At 50.8% G+C, this 13,619-nt stretch overlaps 1 protein-coding gene and 1 long non-coding RNA gene across 2 annotated transcripts in view; one reads left to right on the top strand and one right to left on the bottom strand.

The window, feature by feature from the left end:
- LOC147579373 (uncharacterized) overlaps nt 1-13,619 on the bottom strand; it is a 270,292-nt gene that overhangs the window by 213,067 nt on the left and 43,606 nt on the right. The gene's annotated exons all lie outside the window — the stretch shown is intronic.
- LTBR (lymphotoxin beta receptor) lies at nt 2,748-9,654 on the top strand. Its single transcript, XM_025930086.2, has 10 exons — nt 2,748-3,103; nt 3,222-3,318; nt 3,575-3,700; nt 3,784-3,936; nt 4,304-4,400; nt 4,523-4,614; nt 7,330-7,437; nt 7,753-7,778; nt 8,352-8,580; nt 8,740-9,654. Exons 1-10 carry the CDS (start codon nt 2,987-2,989, stop codon nt 8,979-8,981), a joined length of 1,287 nt encoding a protein of 428 aa, XP_025785871.1. The 5' UTR covers nt 2,748-2,986; the 3' UTR covers nt 8,982-9,654.

The following is a 13,619-nucleotide window of genomic DNA, read 5'->3' as shown; positions in this document are numbered from 1 at the left end:
CTCTCGGAAGAAGGCCAAACATTCTGGGAATCTGTGGGGTACTCAGTCCAGCCCTGGTGCTGCCCAATGGAAATGAGCTTCAAGGAAGCTGGCAAAGAACACAAAGAAAAAGAAACCAAGACAACGCCCTGCCCACAAAGAATTCATGGATCCCCCTGTGAGTTTCCTTCACCCTCCTGGAGAAGGTTGGGTAAGCATAATAACCATTTATTGCTAAGACTTATCAATTGTGGTCCAGCTTAGAAACAGCAAACACTCTTAAGTCTTCCAAATGGAAGAAAGTTAACCCAAGAAATTGGTACACGGGTGATGAAAGAGATGAGAAGCCAACGGGGGACAGCGAAGCAGGAAGCAGCTACATCTCTAGGGCTGGAAGGACAGCAGGGTAATTAAGCATCATAGACCCAGAGGCCTCCTGAGTTATTTGGCAGGAAGTAAATAGTGGGGACTGCCTGACAGGAGATGGGATTATGAAAGGAGGGAAGGAAGAAACACAGGCAAACACAGGTGATATCCGATGTCCGAAAAGCAAAGAGAGACAGAGAAATAGCCTGGCTTCTTTCCTCCTCCCACCTACCTGTCCTTCACTCACCTGTCTTCCTATTGGCTGAAACTACCCAGAAGCCCGAGGAAAAAGGAGTCTGGGAAATGTAGTTCCCAGCAGTGATACAAAACAGCAGAGGAAGAGGGGAGGACAGATCTGTAAGCAAACCAGCAGTTGACTGGCAAATACAAAAAAAAAAAAAAAGAGGCCCAGAGAGGGGAAGTGTCGGGACCAGGATTAAAGTCCAGATCTGAAGGCTCTTTCTTTAGGACCCAGAGACTCCTTGAAGGCTGAAGTGACAGCATGAGATTGGCAGCAGAAAGGATACAGTTCAGCCAGCTGTGGTTAAAAAAGATCTGAGATAGGGCTCACCTGTGAAGCAGGAGCCTTTTGAAGTACAGGAAATGTTCTGGGGGAGATACACAAGAACATACAAAAGTGAAAACTCATTGATCTGTATCCATCAGATCAGTGTCCTTCAAGCATTTCACTGTTTATAAGTTATACCTCAATAATAAAAAAGAGAGAGAGAGATCTCTCTTTTCGATAAAATCCTATAATATTTTCAAACGAAATGATATATGTCTGGGATTTGCTTCAAAATAATTAAGAGGAGATCAGAAGAATGGAGGAGGGCTGTGTGGAAGAAATAAGACTGGCCATGAGCTAAAGCTGGAGTTCACAGTATTATTTTCTCCTCGTGTGTGTGTGTGTGTGTGTGTGTGTGTGTGTGTGTGTGGTGTGTGAATTTCCATAATAAAAAGGAAAAGGAATCTAAGGCCACTGCATGCACATACCTGTATGCATTGAAGAGCTCAGTGGTGAGTCCAGTCTCAGCCCCCAATTCCCTGGACTTTGAAAGAGCGGCAGCCCTGAGCAGGGTGTGCTCCTCTGGTATTTCTTCCCCTTCCGGGCTGCCTGGGACCGTCCATATAAACATTTGCCTGCAGAGTACAGGTCTGAGGTCTGCACCAGGAGAGGAGAGTGAAATATCTAAACTCAGGCAGGAATGAGCTTGGGACCCAGAAATCGGGAACTCTGGAGTCTAGGCTAGTCCTGCCGCAGACTGGCTATGTGATGTGGACAAGGCATCATCGTTTATTCCATAAACATGTACTTGGTATGGGCCAGACTCGGCCAAGCACTGAGACCCAGTCCTAAAGATCCAGTCTAGGCCATTGCACAGCTCACAGCCTGGTGAGGCGGGAAAGAATAAGCCCAGACCGCTGTCTGTGTGGCATCTGTGCAGCCTGGGGTGGGGGTGTATCCCAGACCCCGTGCGAGCCTCAAGGATGGGTGGGAATTCGCCAGGAGCACAGCAACTTGAAGACCAGAGAGCCTGGCATAAGGGGGCATGGCAGGGGCTGTTGTTAACGGGTTGCCGGTAAATGGTGGGAAGAAAGCGGGCAGGGACTAGACCAAGCCCCCCGGAATCCTGGTCTCTCTCTATGTGGCACCCTCAGCCTCCATCTTCTCACGATTAAGGCAAAGCGGATGGACTGGTGGTCTCTCAGCTTCCTCCAGTTCAGAAGGATTCAGAAGCTCCTTCCTGGGTGAGGAAACTGGGACTGAAGACTGTGGCTACCAGCTCCGGTGCAGCCGCCCCTATTCATGGGGAATTTGGTCTACGTGGTCCTCCGTCGTCAAAGGACAGGGGAACAGAGGCCACAGCACTCTCTGCAGTGTCTTGTAGATGACCTGTGCCCACTAATGTGTGCACTGGGGTGGATCAGGGGACGGAAGGGCTGGCTGGCTTGTTATTCCTCTGCAGCTTATCTTTAAAAGTCACACAACGGGGCAGGAACCCCCAGGAGTCCAGATGGATGCCAACTGGGACTTCTGGTTCCCAGATGCTGCAGCTGGCTGGCCGTGGGCCTCAGCGGGTGTCTGCGCTCTCCGTGTCTGCCGTTCACAGGCCCTTCCACTTTGAGATCTGGCACCCGGCTGGACCCAGCTCCGGCTCTCCCTCTGTTCCGAGTCAGCTCTGCCCTGCTCTCAGAGGCCCATCTGGGCACTGTCCACTGGCTCTGTGGCCCATTCCCACCTAGCGGTCCTCCCCTCCCGGCCAGGCTTCCGAAGAAGGGAGGAGGCCCGGTTCCGGCCCTGCTGCCCTCACGTGCTTTCCCGGCCGCCCCCTCCCGCCCTGCATCGGGGCGGCCAAGCCTGTTCCTCTTCCCCGATTGCGACAGCTGCCTCTGCTCCCAGCGCTCCCTGTCCCCGCCCCGAGGCCGGCTTGCTCCACTCCCACTTCCTGAGCCCGGCTCTTGGAGCCCTGGAGGCCAGGCCAGGCCCGGGCTCTCGGCCCCAGGGGCACGTCAGCCCGAGCCTTGTCCCAGACCCTGGGCTTGGGGGGAGGTCGCTGCCACCACTGCCCGGGACGTGCAGGCCTCCCACCTACCCCCCAGGCCTCCACCCATCTGGCCGACTGGCCGACTGGCCGCCATGCGCCTGCCGTGGGCCGCCTCCCCCTGCGGCCTGGCCTGGGGGCCACTCGTCCTGGGCCTCTGCAGTCTCCTGGCAGCATCCCAGGCCCCACTGATGAGGGAGGGGCCCGCGCAGGTGGGTGAGGGCAGACTCGGGAGGGGAAGCGGGGTCTGGGCAGCCCTCCCTCTAGTCCCTCTGCCCTCCCCAGGTGCCCCCTGGACAATTCTCCCCCCACCTCCATCTCCCCTTGAAGGCGCCCCCATACCACACGGAGAACCAAACGTGCCAGGACCGGGAAAAGGAGTACTACGAGCCCAAGCATCGGGTCTGCTGCTCCCGCTGCCCCCCAGGTGAGACCCGAGGGCCACAGGACGCCTGGGACGGGAGGTGGGTTACAGGGCACTCCAGCCCACCTTTACCGCCTCAGAGGGGAGACAGACACCATTGCCCCGGGAAAAGAGAGGCATTTCTCCTGCATCGGGAAAGCAGCCGGCCATCCGTCGGACGTGGCCCCCAAGAGGACAGGGTCACACGGCAGGCAGGCGGCAGAGGTGAGGGTGGGAGCCCTGCTCCCCTGACACCCCGATCGCTTCGCTCACATCCTAGGCACACGTGTCTCAGTGGAATGCAGCCGCGGCCAGAACACAGTGTGTGCCATGTGCCCCGAGAATTCCTACAACGAGCACTGGAACCATCTCTCCTTCTGCCAGATGTGCCGCCCCTGTGACCAGAGTGAGTGGCAGTGTGCCCGGGGAGGCTGGGATCTCCTGGAGCGCAGCCCCTCCACCGAGCTCCCCTGTCTGTCTCCCCACCAGTGCTGGGCTTCGAGGAGACTGTGCCTTGCACCAGCAAACAGAAAACCCAGTGCCGCTGCCAGCCCGGAATGTTCTGCGTGCACTGGGACACCGAGTGTGTGCACTGCGAGCCACTCTCCAACTGCCCACCTGGCACTGAGGTGGAGCTCAAAGGTCAGAGGCCACTGTGGGCAGAAGGCGGGGAGGAGACCGGGTGCCAGTGATCTTGAATGGGGGCCGGGAGCGCGTACTTCATCTGTGGGGAGCCCCCAGGTAGTTCTCTTTGACATAAAGAGCCTCCTCTCCCTCCCTGGGCTAAAGGCCCACAGAAGGGGTCTGCAGAGAAATGGAACGGGGACAGGGGACAGATTCGGGGCCTCAGAAGGAGGCTTCTCTCAGCTCAGGGAGGCTCGGGCCAGAGGAAGATCAGGAAAGGTGCTACGGGCAGGGAGGGCCATTCAGTGGGAATAAAGGAAACTCACAGCGTGGAGAGACGCCCCTTGCCCACTCACCCTGGCTGGCCTTGCTTTTCTCTTGCCAGATGAAGTCGCGGAGGCTAAGAGAAACTGTGTTCCCTGTAAGGCAGGGCACTTCCAGAATACCTCCTCCCCCAGGGCCCGCTGCCAGCCCCACACGAGGTGAGTGCACCCCCACCATCCCAGAAGTCCCAGCTGCTGACCACCCTTATGCTCGCATGCATGGGCTAGCCTCCACTTCCAGCCCTGTGCCCGCTTGAATTGGGCTTCCCTTTCCTTCACAGGTGTGAGGAACAGGGTCTGGTAGAGGCAGTTCCAGGCACTGCCCAGTCTGACACCAGCTGCAGAAATCCACTCGAGTCCCCTGAGATGCCAGGTGAGGAGTCTGGGGCCCAGGGGCACATGGGGGGAATCTGGGAAAATGCCTTCATTTCTCCCAGCTAAAAAGATGGGGAAAAGATTAATCCTTCTCTCTCAGAATTGGGGCAAGCAGAAAAGTTCCCTAAGGAAAAATTGGAGTATCCCTAGGCCAGCTTGATATACACATTCTTTTTAAGTTATGTGTTATACACATAACTTGTAAGTTACATGTACTATTATGCCAAGGAACACTCCTACCCTGAGATGTAATTGTAACTGACATTACTGTCCTCATCTTGGACATGCCACCATCATATAACCCACTTACCAGACCAAAAATCTCTTTACTAGATTACACACTTTCATTATTAGAGAGTTCATCCCACATTTGACTCTGTTTTGTTTGTTTCTTTTCTGTGACGTTGCTGGTTTCCTAGCCTAACAGATGATTAAGGGGTATTTCTAATAACTGTAAACATGATTAGCGGGGAGAGAGTTTATTAACTTTTTAAAAATTACCAAATATTTATAATTATGGCTTTCATTTATTGAGAGCTAGGGCATCAGGCACTCTGCCAGCACTTGACAATCACTAGCTCATGTAATCTTTTTAATGACCCTGTAAAGTACAGCTGACCCTTAACAACATGGGTTTCAACTGAGCGGGTCGCTTATATGTGGCTTTTTTTTTTTTTTCAATCAATACGGAACATTACTATACATGTATTTTCTCTTCCATATGAGTTCCTTAATAACATTTTCTTTTGTCTAGCTTACTTTATCACGAGAACACAGTATATAATACATAACATATAAAAGATGCATGAATCAAACTGTGTTATTGGTAAGATTTCTGATCAACAGTAGACTATTTGTAGTTAAGGTTTGGGGGGAGTCAAAAGTTAGACGTGGATTTTCGACTACACAGGGGTCAGCGCCCCAACCCCCACATTGTTCAAGGGTCAACGGTAGTTCTATTATTATCCTCACTGAGAACAGGAGGAAACTGAGGCTGAGAGGTTATGGGACTTGGCCCAGATCACTCACTGGTATCTGGTATTACAAAGACCTGTACTCAGTTCTTTCATACTCCAGAGCGTGTACCATAATGCATGCACACCATAGAAAATTAGAAAATTCAGAGAAACAGGGGCACTGGGCTGGCTCGGTCAGTTAAGCGTCTGACTCTTCGGCTCAAGCCATGATCTCACAGTTTGTGAGTTCGAGCCCCTCATCCCTGCTTGGGATTTCTCTCTCCCTCTCTCTCTGCTCCTCCCCACTTGCACATGTGCTCTCTCTCAAAAAATAAATAAACACTAAAAATAAAAAAAAAAAAAAAGAAAATTCAGAGAAGTAAAACTAAAAACCACTCACAGGACCATCACTTAGCATATCCACTCTTAACATTTTTTAATATATCCTGCCAGACATTTTTCAATGGATATCTATATATAGAATTGGTTTTCTAAAAGTGGAGTCATTTGAATATTTTGTCACTTGATTTTTCATTCAGCTATATCATCTTTTTCCTTGTCCTCTTAGTACTTTTTAACCATGTATCAAATACAACTGGCACTTTAGAGCTGGAATTTTTATTTTTTTTTTAATTTTTTTAGTGTTGATTTATTTTTGAGAGAGAGAGAGAGAGAACGAGCCAGGGAGGGGCAGAGAGAAAGGGAGACACAGAATCGGAAGCAGGCTCCAGGCTCTGAGCTGTCAGCACAGAGCCTGATGCGGGGCTTGAACTCACGGACCGAGATCATGACCTGAGCCAAAGTCAGACGCTTAACCAACTGAGCCACCCAGGCGCCCCTAGAGCTGGAATTTTAGACGGTAGGTACCAAACCCCCCTCATTGTATCTTTGAGGAAACTGATGCTCCAAGAGGTAGAATGGCTTAAAAAGTCACCCAACTGGGCCGGGACACAGACGTCTCAGATGCCAGGTCCAGTTTTTCCCCACACCTCCCATTCTGTGCTCCTTCAGGCCCTAGGTTTAGGTGGATCAGAAAGGGCCAGCTCCCAGTATACAAATGTCCAAGTCTTCCTGACCTTCCCCAGGTACAACTGATGGGTGCTCTAGACTCTTCTGTGAAAGACAGAAATTATCCACTGCTACATACCAAGACCTGAGAATCCCAGCTCCCAGCCTCCCTTCCCTCCCCTCCTGGAGCCTGCCTTGAGCCAGGGGGTGGAGACTTTGCAGGCCCCACCCCCCCACCCCTGTAAACACCCCCACAGAGACAGAGGGGCAATCTCAGCTCCTATAGCAGCCTCTCTCTAAGATGGTCACGTCCGCAGAAATGTGGCTCTACCCTGTGGCCCGAGTCTGCTTACAAACCCAAGTCCCACCTTCCCCGTACTACCTTCCACCCCCACTTCCAACCCTGGAAAACCAAGTGCCCACACTCCTGTCCTCACCCACAAGACTGCCCCCGTCCTTGGCCTCTACATGGTGGCCACCAGCCATGCCCTCCAGAGATCTCCACCCTCGCTTGAGTTTCCCCCGGCAGTCAGGAGGGCCTGCCCCAGTCCAACTTAGTTCCCTTTCTCTGTAACCCAAGGGAAGTTTCTCCAATTCTGCCTTTAGGAACTGCAGTGGGTCTAGAAGGGAAAAGCTGCGGTCGCCCCTTTTCTCTGAGTTGTCCAGAGGACCAGAAAGCTGTTCCTTAGCTTCCCTCCCCTCCGCCCTTCCTGGGGTCGTCACAGCTGTTCCGTCTGCTGTCCTGGCAGGAACCGTGCTGGTGCTGGCCATCCTGCTGCCGCTGGCCTCTCTCCTGTTCCTCACCACGGTCCTGGCCTGCTCCTGGAAGAGCCACCCCTCTCTCTGCAGGAAGCTGGGTAGGAAGGAGCTGGATGCTGGCAGGGACGCAGGCCTGGCCGGCTGTCCGTCCCCACCTGATGGGGAAGGGGGTTTGGAGGGAACAGTCAGCTTCCCCAGGGCTAACCCTTCTGTCCCTCCACACCCTTAAGACTCCCAGTGCCTGCCCTCAGCATGGACATCATCTCCACCCAGCACCCCCATTCTGAGGCTGGAGATAAGGGCAAAGATAGCGTGTTCCTTCTGTGACCCCAGGGTGGGGAGCAACATCGTGGTGTGGGGGAAGGGTGAAAGCCATACCGGAGGCTCCACACCCTTTTAATTTTCCATTGCAGGATCCCTGCTCAAGAGGCGTCCAGAGGTAATGGGGGAGGCTGAGAAGGCCACAGGGAGGGGTAGACGGGGATACGTGAACAGGTGGGGTAGGCAGGATAAGAGTGTGCAGGCTTCAGTATTCATTCGGCTAATAACTGATTGAGTACACCATGTGTCAGATACCATTCTGGGCACCACGGATATAGCAGTGGGCAAAACAAATTACCTACCCTCCTGGAGTTACATGCCAGCGGAGCAAGAATAAAGTTAGACAAACATTTATCAGGTAGTGATAATTGGTAAATAAAGCGTGGTAGTGGGACAGTGAATGACAGTGGCAAAGGATGGGGGTATGTTATCTTTGAGTGGACAGAGAGGGCCTCTCTGATAAACAGATATTTGAGCAGAGAGCTGAAGAAATGAGGGAGCCAGCCATCAGAATATCTGGGGGGAAAGCGCCCCAGGAAGAGGGACATCAAGTGCAAAGGCCCTGTGGCAGGGAGCAAGAAGTGGAAGAGAGAACAATGAGCTGCCTAAGCATGGGGTGGGGTGTGGGAATTAAAGAACGATGGAGTCTGAGGCCCATGTCATTGGTTGGTTCTCTGCCTCTCTCCTGCAGGGAGAGGAATCAAATACTGCTGATGGAAGTTGGGAACCTCCAAGGGTCAACCCACATTTCCCTGACCTGGTAAAGCCACTTCTGCCCTTCTCTGGAGACTTGGCCCCGGCCTCGGCCAGGCTCCCAGCGACCCCAGGCTTGGAGGAAGAGGTGCTACAGCAGCAGAGTCCTCTAAGCCAGGCCAGGGAGCTGGAGGCTGAGCTCCCAGAGCAAGGCCAGGTGGCCCATGGTGAGCATGGGGCAGGCAGGAGGGAGAAGAGGGGGCATGGAAGGGTGGGGTGGGAGGGAGGGTGTGCAAGAGGAGAAAGTGAGCCAGACAGAAGCAGAGCAAAACAGAGACTCCAACAGCTAGCCGTCGGCCCCTCTCACTCTGCTTCCCTTCCCACAGGTACCAACGGCATTCATGTCACCGGCGGGTCTGTGACTGTCACTGGCAACATCTACATCTACAACGGGCCAGTACTGGGGGGAGCACGGGGCCCTGGAGACCCCCCTGCTCCCCCAGAACCTCCATACCCCACCCCTGAAGAGGGTGCCCCAGGACCCCCCGGGCTGTCTACACCCTACCAGGAGGATGGCAAAGCTTGGCACCTGGCTGAAACAGAGACACTGGGGTGCCATGCCCTCTAACAGGGCCAAGGACCCAATTTGTCCCCCATGCCTCTTGGTGTCTGGGAAAAGCCAGGAGAAGGGAGGTGCAAGAGCATCTTCTCCCTGCGGCTGCCCGACCCACACAGGACTGACAGAGGGCCTGGATAGGGCCCCTGAGAGGCAGACCCTGAGGGGCCGGGCCTGAGACGCATCTCTGAGAGCAGGGCCGGGCACTGGCTGGGTATGTGCGTGGCACAAGACTCTCACCGCCTCCTGTGCAGGCCTGAGACTTCACTGCAGACCCTCCTGCCCGCCGGGGCTGCACTGGCCCGGCTTCGGGCACGGACAGGGCAAACGATGCTAACTGCTGCCCGCCACGGCATTCTGCACCCTAAGCAGGGCACAGAAGGAGGACAGCCACATGGCCACTTGCAAGGACATCAGCGGGACCTCCAGCAGATTCGTGGTGCTCATCCCCAAGCTTCAGAGGCCCTTTGAGAGCCCACACTTCACATGGACTGAAGTAGACCCTGTAGAAGATGGAGTTACATGGAGGACCACCCCTCCCCTCTCCTCCTAGAAAGGGAGTCACTAAAAACTGGGGGTTTGGATACAGTTACTAGGTAGAAGGGAGAGTTTTGGAGGGAGAGGAAAACGGCAAGTGTATTTATAAATTGTAACCACATGCAAATAAAGAGGAGATCGAGACCTAGATCACTCATTTTCTTGGGGTTTACATAGAAACACTGTTGCATTGGGGCAGTGTCAAAGGCAAAGGTCAAAACATTAAAATATAATCCTACAAAGGTATTTCAATGAGAGGCTGGTGTCTGTAATTCAGGTGATAACTGTATTAGCCGGCCATCCCTGACAAGGTGCCAGATGGTGTTCTAAATGCTTTACAATAGAGGTGCCTGAGTGGCTCAGTTGGTTAAGCATCTGACCCTCGATGTCAGTTCAGGTCATGATCTCACGGTTCGTGAGGTCAAGTCCCACGTCTGCTGTCAGTGCAGAGCCTGCTTGGGATTCTCTCTCCCTCTCTCTGCCCCTCCCCGGACACACGCGAAGGATCTCTCTCTTTCTCTCAAAATAGATAAATAAACATGAATAAGTAAATAAATGCCTTATAATATTAACATATGTTACCCTCACAACATCTCTCTGAGATAGATAGTATTACTATTCGCATTTAACTATTGGGGAAACTGAGTCACAGACAGGGTAAATGACTTGCCTAATTCAACTGCAAATGGCAAAGCTGGATTTGCACCCCGTTAGGCCGTAGGGGCCTCTCGGGTAAAAACTTCACACACCATACCCTTACAGAGTTTCTCTGAACAGGGGTTCAAAAATGGGCTGGTTTTCTCAAATAATCAGACCTGCCTCATGTTCTGCAGGCATGTTCAATCTCAGCCCAATCTCCTACCTGCAGCCACAACGCAAAGTGAAAGAGTGCTCTTTCCACAAGGCCGGTCAAAGGGAAAGATACGCACATTAGCCCTAAAATGTGAAATATTCTTCCCATTCTGTTGGGGAAGAGATATGGGCCAGCCTCCTTCCACTCGCAAGGCACACTCCTGATTTTTCCTTGCTTATTCTCTTTTGCCTTATTTAATTTTTCTCAAATAGAACTTTAAACCTCCTCAAGCTCTATTATTAGAAAACGTCTGGGCCCAGAATTTGTCTACCTCACTGCCTGGTAGAGACAACCTGAACTTGAACGACTGGGAGGAAAGCAGCTGCCGGCGGACAGCTGCTTCCATAAAAGGCCACCGGCTAGGTCTGATGTTGAGAACACTGTTGCTGGGGCTCATCAAGACGGTGTGGCTACAGGGGCCATCTGATCCGACTGCGTGGATGGGTTATTTAAGGTTGACCATGAAAACATTAGACCCAAATTCCTTTCTTGACAAGTAAGTCATCATGAGCTATATCTTCACGACTTAATGCCCCGTTCTGCCAGTATGCCAGAGCCAGACAACATGAATCCTTAATAATCGTTCAAGGTATTTAGATTTAAAAAAAAAAAAAAAGTATACAGTTTTCAACAAAATAAAAGGAGGAAACGTCTTTTAAAGAAATGGTGCTGAGGCCCAGTCCTAGGTGACACCATTCAAATTTAGGACTATATCAGCCCGTGTTAATTTGTTAGGGCTGCCATAACAAAGCCCAGCAGACTGGATGGCTTAGACAACAGGACGTTATTCTCTCGGGGTTCTGGAGGCTAAAAGTCCAAGATCAAGGTTTCAGCAGGACTGGTTGCTTCTGAGGTCTCTGTCCTTGGCTGGCGGATAGCTGTCTTCTCCCTGAGTCCTCACATGGTTCTGGCTTTTGTATGTCTGTGTCCTAATCTCCTCTTCTTATAGAGACACCAGTCAGATTGGATTAGGGCCCACCCTAATGACCTCACTTTAATTATCTCTCTCTCTTTCTTTTCTTTTTCTTTTTTTTAATTTGAGAGAAACAGAGAGAGAAAGAATCCCAAGCAGGCTCCGCGCTCAGTGTAGAGCCCAACACAGAGCTTGATCCTGGGATCATGACCTGAGCTGAAATCAAGAGTCGGATGCGCAACCAACTGAGCCTCCCAGGTGCCCCCAATTTAATTATGCCTTTAAAGACAATCTCCAAATACAGTCACATTCTCAGATACTAGGGCCTAGGACTTCAACGTATGCATTTCAGAGGACATAATTCACCCTATAACACTGCCCATGCTTATCTATGTTGTCCTTGGGTAATTAAGTTTGTTTTTTTTTTTTTTTTCCAAAAGATGGAGTGGTTCACATTGACAGCTGTGATGAATTCTTTCTGCAGCATATGCAACAGACTTCCATACCTTTCCTAGAAACAGACCCTTATTTCTGTACTAGGGCAGAGAGTCCATGATATTAGGAAGGGAGGCCCCTTCCCCAATCACAAGAGCCAGTAAGCCCATTACCTTTTGCCAGGTTTAGGATGGGCATGGGATCCATTTCTGACCAATGACATGTATAGGGAAGTCTTCCTTCCCAGGACAAAAAACATCATAAGTTTTTGGCTTCCTTTGTCCCTCCTTTCGTGTTTGGGGAATGTTTGTGTGAGAACATGATGCCTATCTTGCTATCTTGCTTGGGGCAGCCATCTTGCTGTCATGAAGGAAAGGTCATGGAGTTGAAAAGCCAATCCTCTGAGGATGGAGGTGTTGGAAGAAAAGAAAAGCACATGGTTCATGAGCCATTCTTTTTTGTGTAAACCAGAGTAAGTTTTCTTTTTCTTTTTTAATTTTAACTTTATTTATTTCCTTTCTTGGGGTAGGTAATTTATTCACATGGCTCAAAATTCACAAAGTATCAAAAAGTAAATGGTGAAATGTCTCTTCCATTCCTGACCCTCAATCACCAACTTGCCCTCCCTGGAAGCAAACAATGTTACTGTTTCTGATGCTTTTCCAGAGGTAATTTACAAATATGTACACATATATTCCCTTCCTCCTTTTTCCACAAATGGTAGCACATTCTCTGTATATCCTTCCCCGGCCTTTTTCATGTATCAAATTAGCTTGGCCATAATTACATATCAGTATCAAAAAGCTTCCTCCTTAATTTTTATATCTGCATCTGCATAGTATCCCATTATATGGCTGCTCCATTTAACTAGACTTCTTTGAGGCTTTTTAATTCACTTCCAATCTTTACTATTAAGAACAATTCTGGGTGCCTGGGTGGCTCAGTCGGTTAAGCAACCGACTTCCACTCAGGTCGTGATCTCACGGTTCCTGAGTTCCAGCCCCGCATCAGGCTCTGCTGACAGCTCAGAGCCTGGAGCCTGCTTCAGATTCTGTGTCTCCTTCTCTCTCTGCCCCTCCCCCACTTGAGCTCTGTCTTTCTCTCTCTCTCTCTCAAAAATAAGTAAATGTAAAAAAAAAATGAAAAAAAAGAACAATTCTACAATAATAAACTATGTCGTTTTGCACATGTGCGAATTTTGCTTTCAAAAAATGCTAGAAATAAAATTTGGGGTCAAAAAAATTGGGGATCACAGGCAGATATATTTTATTTTGATAAATATTACCAAATTGCCGTCCATAGAGACGGAACATCAGCTATTTTTAAGAGTGTCCATTTCCATGTGCAAACACCAACTTTGGTGTGTTATCAAACATTTGAGGTCATCAAAGGTGAAAAATGTTAGCTCAGTGTAATTTTTGTTTGCATCTTTTTTTTAAGTTTATCTATTTATTTTGAGAGTGAGAGAGAGAGAGAGAGAGAGAGGAGGAGGGGCAGAGAGGAGAGACAGAATCCCAGGCAGGCTCCGTGCTGCCAGCAAAGGCAGAGCCCAGCTCAGGGCTCAAACTCATGAACTGTGAGATCATGAGCTGGGCTGAGATCAAGAGTTGAGATTAAGAGTCTGATGCTGGGGCGCCTGGGTGGCTTGGTTGGTTAAGCGTCCGACTTCGGGACTTTGGCTCAGGTCACGACTTTGGCTCAGGTCATGATCTCACGGCCCGTGAGTTCGAGCCCCGCGTCGGGCTCTGTGCCGACCGCTCAGAGCCTGCAGCCTGTTTCAGATTCTGTGTCTCCCTCTGTCTCTGCCCTTCCCCTGTTCATGCTCTGTCTCTCTCTGTCTCAAAAATAAACATTGAAAAAAAATTTTTTTAAAAAGAGTCCGATGCTTAACCAATTGAGCCACGCAGGCACC

The sequence above is a fragment of the Puma concolor genome, chromosome B4 (assembly GCF_028749965.1).
Source record: "Puma concolor isolate L17-30 chromosome B4, mPumCon1.1.hap2, whole genome shotgun sequence".
Taxonomy (NCBI): Eukaryota; Metazoa; Chordata; class Mammalia; order Carnivora; family Felidae; genus Puma; species Puma concolor.
Note: the sequence above shows the minus strand (reverse complement) of the source record. Positions and strands in the feature narration are given on the sequence as shown.

Excerpts from the sequence above, each read along its gene's own strand:
- LTBR (XM_025930086.2), top strand. The coding sequence starts at position 2,987 with ATGCGCCTGCCGTGGGCCGCCTCCCCCTGCGGCCTGGCCTGGGGGCCA. Across the intron at positions 4,615-7,329 it reads CGAGTCCCCTGAGATGCCAG|GAACCGTGCTGGTGCTGGCC; the intron begins GTGAGGAGTCTG and ends CTGTCCTGGCAG. Across the intron at positions 8,581-8,739 it reads GCAAGGCCAGGTGGCCCATG|GTACCAACGGCATTCATGTC; the intron begins GTGAGCATGGGG and ends CCCTTCCCACAG.